We start from the raw sequence: 13,068 nt of genomic DNA on the forward strand, positions 1-13,068 counted from the left end.
CCGCCTTGCCCTCACAGGCATCTCACTGACCATCCTCCTACACACGGGCCTCCACTTACACGCTCCTCTTGGGCCCAAGCACCCTGGACATCTCTCTGCTTCTGACCTGCCAGCAGACCGGACGGAGACCCGGGGTCCCCCGGGGTCTCCTCTCCCCACACGGAGCTCGGAATCCACACAAGAAAAGGAAGCACAGAGACTTCCACCCCCTGGGCAGCATCACCTGCTCCAGCAAGCTTCCCAAGCCACTGGAACCACCCAGGCTGCCTGGGGCCCCACACCCCCTTCTCTGGCAGCTTTAGCTCCAGCCCAGCCCACAGGATGCAGTGCCTGATGCCACTTCCGAGCAGAGAAAGAGAGAGAGAGAGAGAAAAAAAATGCCACCTCGTCAATGACAAGCTGTTCCAATCATACAGCTCAGATACCAAGAGCCCTGGACAACGGACAGCTCAGGCCTCCTCCCTCTAGTCGGGAGGAGGCCACGTCAGCACATCTGGGAACGTGATCCCCAACCGCAGGCCCCCTGCTCACCCTCCACATCTGACCAGACAACGGTGCCCCATCCCAGCAGGCAGACTCCTCCGACCAGTCCCAACAACTCTGGCCAACTACCCTCTCGGCCTTCAACTCAGGCACCTATCTCTCTCTCCTGTTCTGAAGCACAGGGAGACCCCAATGGGGTGCTTCTCAAGAGAACCGAGCTCGAGAGTAAGCTGAAAGCCAAGTACTCACCGTGGTGAAGTCCTGGTGGCCACACTCCTGCCCTTTGAACTTGCAGTAGAGCAGCATATCCTTCAGGTCGTGGCCCACGCGATGCAGGAACTCCAGCATGCTGAACTGCTTCGGTTTGTAGTGTTTGAAGTTGGCCTTCTGTCGCAGGGCCTCCAGCACCGTGGGGTCAGCCAGGTGCGGGTCCGGGATCTGTAAGTTGACGTCGAGCAGGGCCAGCAGCTCCCCGGCGTGGTACAGGTCGTTGGTGGTCAGCCTGGAGAAGCGGAAGCCGTTGAGGTTGCAGAGGGTCACAGCCGGGAAGACCAGGCTTTGGGCCACCACCTCATCCACCTTGGTGACATGCTGGTAGGAGAGGTAGTAGGACACCCTCTCGGAGCTCTCCACCAGCAGCAGGCCCAGGGAGCCCACGAAGGCCACGGCCCAGAGCACACGCCGGATGGTCATCGGCCCGTACACGAAGATGTGGCGGATGCCGTGGAGGGTGGAGGTGTTGGCAAAGATGTGGATGCTAGAGGGCTGCAGGCTGCCCTCGCTGGGGCTCTCCTTGAGGTCCATGGGGACCCTGTGCAGTTCCGCAACTGGCTTCAGGTTGATCCAATTTCGGGGAGAGTTCCCGGTCTCGGGCTCTCTGCTCAGACCTTGCCGTTCAAGGGAGAGAACCCGGCCCGGCGAGCCTCAGGCCAGGCGCCTGGAGTTTATCCTGGGAGCCCAGCCGCACGCTGCCAGGGGTGAGTGTTTATATAAACCCATTCAAACTCTAGCTCCTGATTTTTTCCAGGCGATAAGGAGGGCTGGTTTTATTTAGGGAGACACCAAGGTGATGTGGAAGAGATGTGGGTGGGAAGGGAGAGCTTAGCCAATGGAAATAAAGTCCTCCCCCCTACACACGCCACTAGAGACAAGATTAAAAGCGAGAGCGAGGGAGAAAAGGCTTCAAACAAGTCGCTCGGCAGCCCGGAGCCTGGTAAGCGGTGCAGACGGCCCCGCGCTGAGCATCCCGGGGAGGGAGCGGCCGGCGCTGCACTGCGGGCGGGCGGGGGGCGCGCGGGGGGCGGGCGCAGCGCGGAGCCCCGAGCCCGAGCCCGAGCCCGAGCCCGAGCCCGAGCCCGAGCCCGAGCCGCCGCCCCGGGCCCCGGGCCCCGGATCCCGCTGGCCGCCGCCGCGCCCCGGGCCCCTCCTGACGCCCGGGGAGGAGGGAGCGCGCCGCCGCGGAGGGCCGAGGCCCGGGGCTGGCAGGACGCGGGGCTCCGCGCCCCCCGCCCCCGCCCCGCGCCGCCTCCTCGGGAAGGAAGGCGAGACCCGGAGGGCTCCGAGCGCGCCGGCCTCCTCGGCTCCCCGCCCCGCACACCCCCTCCCTCGGGCTGCGGGGGGGGGGGCGGGGAGGGGAGAGGGAGGGGCCCCGCGAAAGTTTCTTTTTGGCTTCTTTTGGAGGGAGCCAGTGGGGGCGGAGGACTGGCCCTGGGGGTGAGGGCGCGACCCCCTCCCCGCGGGGGGCTGGGAGGCACCTGGCCGCCCGGATTCTGCCCCAGGTCACACGCTCAGCCTGGGGGCTCCCGAGGGGAGAGGTGGAACGGCGGGAGGGGAGGAGCGACCTGGAACCACAGTGGCCTGCGCTGGGCGGGTGGAGGGGAACACTCCAGGGAGCAGGGACCCCGGGGCCCCTTGGAGACCCAGAGGAAGAGCAACAAGTAGCCCCCACCTCCTCCCAGAGCTGCTGTCCGGAGGTTCTGTATCTGAAGCACTGACAGCTGGGGTTCCAGGTAGGGCTGGCTGCGTTCCCTCTGGGCGGGGTGTGTGTGTGTGTGTGTGTGTGTGTGTTGTGCCCCAGGATTTACCAGATGGAAGCACAGCTGGAGCCTGAGAGGTGGGAGCTGAGGATTGGGGTTTCAGCTGCCTACCTCCTTTTCCTGAAAAATACCCTGAAGTGGACCCCTGCTAGCAGGTGGGTGTGGTTTGCCCCGTGCCAGGGATCAAATGGCTGGAACCTATAGATTCAGTGATGCTGAATCCCATCAGGAGAAAAGGAACAGGAAGTTCCAAGGACCAACCCAATGCACACAGCCAAGCTGAGGCAGAGCCACAGGAAGGAGCCTTCTTGAGCCAACCTGGTGTGCCCCCCTTCCCCCCGGGGGCAGGCCAAGCTTAAATACTCCTTGGAAGGCATTTGAGAAGAAGGCAGGCTAGGGAATGTCCCTCTTGGTTTGTATCTCCTTCGAAATATTTCTCCAGCCCATCTGCCCTCTTGCTAAACCAGATCCAAACAGAACAGTAGTATCAGAATGCCCTCGGAGGCAATAAACATGTGGCATTGAATTAGTGGTGTATTGATCCCAGGAGCTCAGAGTGCAGACGCATTGCAAGTAAGCACAAATGGCAGAGGCCAGCCAACGTCACGAACGTGTCATCTCAGAGGTCCCAGACCCCTGTGTGTAGGGCTACCTAGATAGGCAGAGGGTTTTCAAAACCAGAGTGCCAAAATTGAGGATTACTATCCTGTGTCAAGACCTGTGTGAGGAGGTCTTATCTCACTTAACCCTTCCAGCCACCTTGACAGGCGTGTGTTGTTGTCTACCTCAGATAAGAAAGCATGACTCCCAAGTGAAGTGCCCTGTCCAAGTTACACATACAGTAAGTGTCAGGGCTAGGCCTTGATCTCAGGCATGTTCACTTCCAATACACCGGCTCAGGAAGCAGATCCAGACACTCCTTCCCAAATGTGGGAAGGGGACAAGCATTTCTATACCCCACTTTCCCAATTACACACCTGCGCATGCACGCACACTTGCCCACGCACGTGCTCTCGCATGCATGGACGTACTACACATGTACCACTTCCTCGTGCTACATACAGAAAGCATCCCTATCCTTCTTCTCTACCAAGCCACATCCCTGTTGTCCATTTTTCAGCTCAAGATCCTCCTTTATAGGAAGACTTCCCCCAATGAATCTCTGTAATTTTGGCTCATCAGCCTGTTTAACAAGTGTGTTGAACTCCAACTGCACCAGACATGATACTGGTTTTGGGGAAACAAAGAGGAAAAGAACACATTTCTTACTCTCGATAACTCAGGATTCAGGGCAGGTAGAGGTGGTATTGGTTTGCAAACCAGTCCCTGGACATGAAGGGCGAGGAAGGATCAAGAAACAGGCAGACCTCTCCAGTGTAGTAGGTGGCACATTTTACAAACAAGGGAATTTAACCAGCAGCACTTGTCTTGGGTTTCACAAGTCATGCAGATCTCCACATCAGCTTGCCTTCTAGAACGTTCAATGTTTATGTAGAGGCCTTACCAGGATTCTGTCCCATAGACCATCTAGATGTTCTCAACCACACCTTGCTCTCTCAAAGCTCTGTCCTTGGGCACCTACTAGCGTGGCGAAGGCAAGCGGAATACACAGTCCAAGGACAGAGGAGGGGGTGAGGAGCCTCTGATTGCCATGTGTCAGGCTCAGGGTTAAGCAGTGGTCACGTCCTCTCAATCACCTCTTCCAATATTTCACCCCTCGTGAAATAAGGTTCTTATAATCTCACACACAGGCCCTCCTCCGCCGTGTGCCTGAGCAGTGAGCAAGGGGTTTCACCTGCATGGAGGTGGCTCATTTTGGCAGCTATCTAGTTGCCTTGAGACAGGTACCACAGCAACAGTCTTGGCACATTCAAGAGAAGACACAAATTGGGATAATTATCCCCAAAACAGCTTTTTCCATGAAGTGCCCACCCTGTGATCTGAACCATTGATTTATCAAGTCCCCTAGTTTGAGGAGCAGATCACTTAGGATGTCCACTTGTGTCCTCATGTGATTTAATAAAGATGATACATCAGCAGACTCATCAGGTATGAGCACACAACATTCTGTTTGGATAATGGCACAGGTGCCTCCTTGTGAGGCAGAAATAATGTCCAAGGCCATCTTATTTTGGAGGACAGCTTTTCCCATTAGACATTTCAGAGCTCGGTAAAGACAGGCTTTGCCAGTTCCCATTTAAGGCTTGCTGGGTGAACTCAGTAAGGACTTCTGTGTGTGCTGTCTTCCAGGCCAGTGGAGGAGACAAAGACAGTGGCCAAATGATTGTACCAGTGGAAAACAGAACGTGTGCACTTGGCCTTGGGGAGACGGAGGTTGGCAGTTTTAGGAACATAATCTGGCTTTCGTACCATACATGTTGGCAGCGTTGTGGGCGGAGGGAGATGTGTAGTAAGCAGCACTGTCAGGTGTGAGGAGATGGACTGAGGCCGGGCTATGCCAGCCCAAGCCCCCCATGTCCTCCCCCTCTCCCAGTAGTGCGTGTTCCATTCCAGACAGTGTTTTCAAGCGGTTCAGTGTGCAACCGGACAGCAGGATCCCCACGAAGATGTGAAGAGTTCCCCCTCACTGAGGGGTGCACAGCAATTCACCCATCTTGGTGGGATGACTTATTGCAAATTCCAGTAGATAATGCCTCTCCTGGGTGTGATGGGGCTTGGTGTTTTCAGCTACATAGCACACTGATCCACAGTTAAGAGTCCAGGCTACTTCGAGGAACTTCCATACCTTATGGCATTGGGTGTCTCGGTAGGGGTCCCCATTCTGGCATATGGAACAACAGGCCATATTGGTTGATCACTCAAATGTATTAAAGCCTGGGACAGTTCTTTAGACTGCCTGGTCACAGTGATTTTACTTGTTAGTAATTTAGTCTGCTGCTTTAATACTGTTTTTCCTTTCCACTAAATCACTGCTTATAGGTTTTAAGAGAGATGAAACTTCCATTCAACATCCTGTTCCTGTGCCCAGTCTTGCACATTATGACCTTTGGAATGTGACCCCTGATGACTATGTATTTGGCATGGGCATCAGCTTCTCTAATCCTCTGATGGTGGCAGCCTGGTTTTCGTGGTGATAAGGGAAAGCTTGAGTTAGGCCAAGTGTACACACAAACCGGGCATATTCAGAATCCTTACTCAGAGGGAGGAGCCAGAATAAGCAATTTTCCCAGCTCTCACCAGCTGGAAACCCCGCTTACATAGCTCCAGACCCCTTCGGCAGTTGCCCCAGGCATTGTTTAGAACACGCAAAACATGTGGGTACTGCATTAACCAAATCACTGTATTTCAAGGGCAATCCAGCGTCCTGGGTAAGATGCCAGCCCACCCGGGTGCCACAGTGGCCACTCTTCCTGTGCACCTAGCCAGCTGTATGAACTGAAAGGTCAGTTGCTAAGGCTTATACCTGGGCTAGGGCAGCAACTTCCTGATTGCCAGGGGGTGTCCGAGCATTGTGAGCTGGGAGGTGGAAGACAGGATTGCCTCAGGCCTTTGCAGATGAATCCAGATGTTTTTCCACCTTTTCTGACCTCATGTGGACTTATTCATGATCATCCACCTCTCAGTTTCCCATTGTCCAAGCCATAGGGCTAATCCCTTTAGAATAGTCGACTCACTGCCAGTGCAGAGGGTGAATGGCCAGGACTCATGAGTAATCACGAGCCAAACCACCCTGAGTTTAGCCCACCGGCTTCTGTGGTTCCTTCCTGTTTCCAGGTGTCTGTATAAGAGGCATCAGCAGGAATTTCGCCAACATCTTCCTACAGGCCACAGGGGCCACTATAGGAACTGAGAGGGTGGCATCTGGATGATCTACACACTCTAACAACCTAGTACTAGGCTAGGCCTAGTAGCACCCGCATTTCTAGAAACTGTGGCCTGCTAAACAGGCTGCTCCCCGACTACAAATAGGCATGGTCCTTTGGTCACAATGGGAGTTTGAACCTTGGAAGAATTGAGTTGGCTAGAACACTTTCTCAGCCCATCCCCTGATAGAAAGGGGAGCCCTTACAGTGATATGCTGTTCCTTGGTGAGAGGCTCCACCTGGAGGAACACTGTGTACACTGCTAGGAGCTGGTGCTCTGTGAGGCAGTGTCCAGTTTTTGCCCCCTTCCAGAGCTGGGACCAAAATCCTAGTAGCGTTTTCTCCTTCTGCCCTCTCTGTCACAGCGCTCCACCCCTCCCTTCTGGTATCACAGGCGTGCCGAGCTCAAAAGGTAGCCCTGCTTGGGAGATACCCAGACTTTTAATTGGCTTCACTAATATTCTTGCCTTCTCCTACCCCCTGTCCCACACATGCTCATAAGGGATGGAGGCACTATGCCAGGTAGAGAACAAAGTCCTCCCAAAGCCCCAAATGCCCACAAAGGTCCACACCTCCTTCATATTCGTAGGGGTTGGGTGGGCTTGCACCTTACCAACCATAGCCTCTGAGACAACTCGAGTCTTATCTGACCAAATGACTCCCCAAAACTTTACACTGGTACCTGGGCCTTGAATTTCTGTGGGTTCACCCCTCCCCTTCTCTCCCCCGAGGCAAAGTCTGCAGGGTGTCCTGCAGCGGAGACAAGGCTTCACATGTTAACATTATATCACCGACATAATGGGCCCATTTTTACTGATGTTTGAGAGGAGAGCAGGAACTGCTCTGGAGCCCCCAGCCAAGCAGGGAGTCCTGGGGAGGCGCCTAAAAGGTCCATTACTGCCCCTCCCACATGAAGGTAAATTGGTTTGAAGTTATTAGAAACCTGTACTTGTCAGTCTTTTCAAGAATCCTTATATATGCCAGTTTCCTGCCATAAGTAGCAATTCAACCTGATGGCAAATAAAATATTTCTACACAGCTCTTCTGAAGGACCCTTTCTATTAGGTAAGACATTCACAATTAGCAGTATGGCTTATATACAAACATCAGGTATTCCAGGATCCTTAAAAATGTTTTTGTGGTATTCCATTGGTTAATATTTTCCTCTTCAGTCTGGTTTGCAACACCTATTCCCTTGGCACTGTGGGTACATATGGGGGATTATGGGGACTGGATTTAGATTGGGTCTATTTGACCCAAACTTTCAGGCTCTGCCCTAATTTTGTGTAATTGTGGCTTTCTTGAAAGCAAAATTTCAAGTGTATAGCTAAACATTAAGGAAATTTCCAGATAAATTCATTTGCAAATCAGGCAGTTTAACTCCCTACTTAGACAATGGGCTAGATTTTTGCTCTGGTACATGTATTTACTTATGAATAAATAAATGAAAGTATGGATGAATCCACTTTCTCTGATACCAATGCTGCTTTTCTGAGATGCAACAGGGGGGCCCCTCTTCCAACCCTGGGGACTCTGAGGTCTACCCAGAGCCCAGAGCCTGCAGCCTGGGGAGGGTGAGGGTACAGAGGGTAGGCAGCCTGCAACCTCCAGCAAATGGTGACAGGTAGGAGGGTCAGGCAGCTGAGACCTACAATAGGCTTGAATGCTAATTTGCTATTTAACATGTGCTAGATACATGCTACTGTCACCATCACTCTCTAATTAAAAAAAAAAAAAAGACACACATTCTTTTCTAATGTACAGATGGCTTTATTATTGCAAACTTGGAGGGGCCTTGGTATACGTTTTCTCCTGACTTGTCATTGCCCTAAAGTAAGGTTAAAGATCAATATTGTAAACCAAAGTGTGTCCTGTTGCTAGTTGGTTTATAAATACAACTTCTCTAATCCTATTTCTGTATCTCAGTGTACATTCAGCAAATCATTTGTCACTAAGGGTGTACCAAGGAGGGGCAGCAAGCAAAGGTGAGCATTCAATGTGTGGCTTATTGAGATTTTATTTATAGTTGTTTTATTTTTTTTCCTTCCAGGAGAAAACTGCAGAAGCCAGTCCACACAGAGAGGACTTTGGGTGTTTGGCTGCCAACTGATATGAGCCCTGGAATGAATTTAACTTGCTGTGTGGCCTTTGGAAAATCATGTAGCGTCTCTGCGCTGTTTCCTTGTTTGTGCTAAATTATTGCTGAGGCCTCCTCTTGTGCCAGCTTTCTATGCCACTACAATTTGACACGATCCTTGACCAAATCATAAATTCCTGGTTAATGGGATAAAAATGAGTTAGAATCTGGGATTCTGGTCATTAACCCCATGTCACCATCTGCTGGAGCGGTGTGATGACAGGGTCAGGTGAATCCAAACCGCCCAACACTTGTTAAACATGCAGATACTTGCTCTATCCTCTCTCCACCCCCTCCACCCCACGGAATCAGAATCTCTAGGGTGCAGGGAAGGCTCTCCTCCTTTATGGGATTATGGAGGGTGGAGCAGGGATCCCACCAGAACCAGCCACGTTCCAGTAGCTCCTGTCTATCAGGCATGCCAAGACATTTTTCCGGAGTTTTGCACTTGGATTTCCCTCAGCCTGGGAAGGTTTCCCCCACAGCTGGTGTCTTCTCATATGTCACCTGCACAGAGAGGACTTGGCTGGCCCCTTTATCTCCCCCCTCCCCCCTTCCTCCCCACTAACCCATCACTTGTTTCCTTTCCTTCTCAGTACTAATCATTTTTTGAAATTCATCTCCTCTTCTTGTAAATAATCTACTACTCCTACTGGAACAGAAGGCCCCACTCCATCCCCACCCCCACCCCCAGTGGCAGAGACCCTTCCTGGGTGTTGGAGGCCATACCTCAGCATGAGGGGCACGGGAGAAGCTCTGGGATGTGAGCATTCCCTTACCTCCAAGCCCAAAGCTGCTTCTCTGAGATGCAAGAATGGGGACCCCCTTCTGACCCTGAGAAACCTGTGTCTTGTCCTGAAGTCAGTTCCTGAGGAAGGTGAGGGGCACCTCCTATCCCCCAACCCTACCCACTGTTTCCTGGGCATGGGGAGGGGGTACCTCAGTGGAGCCACAGCTGGAGGGTTCAGCAGAGGGCCGTGCACTGGAGAACGTCAGCTGGGGTTATTTGATGGAAAATCCTGACTTTGAAGGCTGTGAACTAGGTGCTCCTCCTTTCATGGACTATCCAAAAAATGGTGCTGGTGGAAGCTGGGGTCAGGTGTGAAGGGAATACTGCTTATTTACCCAATTAAAGAGTTATTCCATTTTTACTCTCCCTGCCTGAACAGACAACCAACCTTGACATTTGCCACACTAGCTTTTCTCTGTTTTCCTCACCTGATGGCATAATGATGTCATAAAGAAACAACTGAAACAGTAGGTGTTTAATAAAGGCTTGCTAATACGAAATAAGGAAGGCAATCACAGAAGGACCTCCAGACTCTTCCTTACTCTCAATCAATTTTTTGATCTCCAAACATTGGTTTGTAATATGAATACTCACCCCCTTAGTACTGGATTAGTGGCTCTCTTGTTTGCTTTCCATAAGACACACCTACCCCTAGTCCTGAGTCAGCTGACCCCTCGGGGTGGGATGAGCAGAGGCTCTGGGAGCACACCCGACCTATCCAGTCCCCCTGGTTGAAGACACACAGGTCCCCTCTCATGAAACAAAGCAGCTCTGGCTCAGATCTACCCCCATGAGTAAAAGAAGATACCCAGGACCCTGAGACACTCACTGGTAGGTCAGTCCCTTCTCTGCAGGGTGTGAAAGTCCCTCCAGCGCTCTTCTGCCCCTCCTTCTATCCTCTATATTATGTTTGCCGGCTCTAAATATCCTTTACTGCGTGACTCTGTCTTTACATGTCCTCTTAGTTGAGCCTGCTACTGTTCCTGTCTCCCCTGGGAAGGAAGTAGGAGAGAGAACCCATTGCTGTTTGTTTTCTCTCAACCCCCAGAGCCACCTGCTTTACACAGAAGGACAAAGGGCCCTGAAATCAACCAGCCACAGACAGGCTCTCCACAAAAACTTTATGGGCACCCCCTTGGCCATAGGTGAACTGGCAGTGACCAGAAGACCGAACACCAGAGAAAGACCACCAGTGCCTAAGAGCTGGTCCTGCCTTGCTGCAGGACCCTCTCCGCCCAGGGGAGTCTCCTCCCACTACTGGCCTTCAGGAACAAGTGCTTAGCGGAGTTGGTATTTTATCCTACCTCTGTCACTTTGCTCATCACACCACCTCCTTGAACACTCACGAACTCTTTCTTGCCCACCCACCCATCTTCTTAGGTCAACACCCCCTCCACCCTGCTCCCTTCTTTCTTCACCTATCCACTCTTTCGGGAGCTGTTCCAGCATATGTGGATCAGAGTGTGCCTCACCTCTGTATCCATTTGCTTTGACGACTTTTCTGTAGCTCCTGTATTCAGCCAACTTATTTACTCCCTACCCCCTTTTTTTTTTAATTTTAAGATTTTATTTATTTATTCATGAGAGACACAGAAAGAGGCAGAGACACAGGCAGAGGGAGAAGCAGGCTCCCCATGGGGAACCTGATGCAGGACTCAATCCCAGGACCCTGGGATCATGCCCTGAGCCAAAGGTAGACGCTCAACCACTGAGCCACCCAAGCGTCCCTCTACTTCTTTCATAAAGCCCTGAGGAATAAAAGGAATAGAATGGGAATAAGAAAGAGAAAAACAGGATTGAGGACAAAGGAGCCTGGCATCTACATTATAATCATGTTTGTCTTTTTCTTGCTTGTATACCCATTCAACTATAGGTTCACTACATGGGTATTGATGTGTCCAGCCCTGTGGCAGGCACTGCAGGGGATAAGGAAGACATGAGAGGCTCTGCTCTCACAGAGCTTTTCGCCTCCCTGGCACACAAATATCACTTGTATAGATATGGTACTTGAGGTGACATGCTCCGGCAGGCGTTATCCTGTTTGGTTTCCCTGAGCAGGAGCAAGGTCACTGTGTCCACAGTGTAAAGAAGGAAACTGAGGCTCAGAGAGCTGGAGGTCACTGAGAAGACAATAGGAGGGTCTGGGGCTCAAGGCCTGGTTCCCTGACTCCAATCTTATGTTCTTTCCACTCTGCCATTATTCGAAGTAAGCATTCCCTACAGACACATCACAGAGCCAGGACACAGGGAAGCAATGTGGCAGTGCGGCAGTGCCCGCTGGCCATGACAAGAAGAGCTGGCTCCAGGGGGAAAGGAAGCCAAGGAAGGCTGCAGAGACGAGAGAGAGGCAAGGAAGAATGGGTGGGAGGTGGAGGTGGAGAAAGCTCTGAAACCAAGCCAGAAGGTGACACCATGCAGGTCACTTCAGCCCCTGTGTATCCCTGTCTGTCATCCGGAGGGCCACAGAAAAGCCAAAGGAGGCAGATTTTCAAGACCTTTATGGAAAGAGAATGAGGTAAGAGTCTTTTCACTCTCTCTGTGTATATATAAATATCAACATATGCATATCTCCTTTTTCTGTGTCTGATTATGCATTCAATTTAGCCTGGATTTATGGCCTGCTGATTTTGATCTAGGCATTTTGAGAAAGCAGTCTTGGAGGACACCAATAATTAAGAGACATCATTTTTCTGTTGTTGGGGGAGGTCATCGCAAGAGCCCCAGCTGACCAGCATATTGGGCCCAGGCGATCAAAGGCTTCTCAACCCCTCCCCTGCCCCCATCCTTGGCATGTTCTCTCTGCCCACCATTCCCACAGTGAGAGCTGCTTTCAAGGACACAGCCTTGACAATAAGGCATTGTTGAGAATATCTAAGGCATATGTGAGTGAATCTAGTTCAGGCCTCTGCATAAACTTTGAGGATTCCAGCAGGTGATGCCTTGTTTTGCAGCATCCAAGACAAGCCCCTTTAGTAGGTTTCCTTGACTGTTAAGGCCACCACCTACCAATCTGGAGAGGTTTACCTCTTTTCTAGATCTCACCTCCATGTGCAGGTGCCAGTTTGCAAACCAAGAGTTGTCCCCAGGGGCTGGGCAGGGCAAGGGTCTGTGCAGTCAGCAGAGAGAGCTCTGCACTGTGGGATATCAGGAGACATGGCATTGAAATGTCCCACTAAGTTCCCTGCACAGACTGCATTGTCGTGGAGGGAAGGGAATCAACATGTACCGGGAGCCAACATCTCCTTTCATCTGTGAGGTTATTCTGCCCATTTTATAGGCAAGGAGACTGAGGCTTCAAGAGGCAAGTGAATTGCCCACCATCCCACTTGAGGTGTGGAAATGACCTTCTGGTAAGAGTCCAGGGTCCCTGAATCACGCTGCTGTCTGTGCACCTCATAAGGCCATGAGACCTGTGGTCAAGAGTTCAGGTGCTCACGCCAGATGGCTGTGGATTTAAGTCCTGGGTCTACCACACCCTGGCTCTGTAACTTGAAGCATGCTGTGTACCGTGTCTATCCTTTGTTTGCCATCTGTAAAACGGGGATGATGAAAGTACCCACCTCATATGGCTGATGGAAGAACCTGAGGAGTTAAAGTGTATGAAGCACTGAATATCCAAGAAAAGCTCAGTAACTACAGTTGCCATTGTGAACACCCTCATTATTATTACTGCGATTGTCAAAAGGGGAGCCAGGTGACATGGAGTCACCTCTGTGGACCTGTGATCTTTCTCTGGTCCCCATGCCCCCTCCATCCTGTCCCCATGCAAAATGGCAGGTGTGCAGTCATAAACCGGGA

The 13,068-nt window shown here is 51.8% G+C and overlaps 1 protein-coding gene and 1 long non-coding RNA gene across 2 annotated transcripts in view; one reads left to right on the forward strand and one right to left on the reverse strand.

Annotated features, from left to right (window-relative positions):
• ASIC2 (acid sensing ion channel subunit 2) overlaps positions 1-1,465 on the reverse strand; it is a 994,353-nt gene extending 992,888 nt beyond the window's left edge. Inside the window, exon 1 of the mRNA XM_041725643.1 lies at positions 733-1,465. Within this exon, the coding sequence (XP_041581577.1) occupies positions 733-1,287 (555 nt within the window). The 5' untranslated portion in view covers positions 1,288-1,465. The remainder of the gene's footprint in view (positions 1-732) is intronic.
• A 164-nt stretch (positions 1,466-1,629) lies between these two features.
• Positions 1,630-9,626, forward strand: LOC121473779. Its single transcript, XR_005983223.1, has 3 exons — positions 1,630-1,696; positions 5,831-5,922; positions 8,394-9,626. It is a non-coding gene; the product is annotated as an uncharacterized LOC121473779 (long non-coding RNA).
• Positions 9,627-13,068: the final 3,442 nt, after the last annotated feature.

This window comes from Vulpes lagopus, chromosome 12 (genome assembly GCF_018345385.1).
Source record: "Vulpes lagopus strain Blue_001 chromosome 12, ASM1834538v1, whole genome shotgun sequence".
NCBI lineage: Eukaryota > Metazoa > Chordata > Mammalia > Carnivora > Canidae > Vulpes > Vulpes lagopus.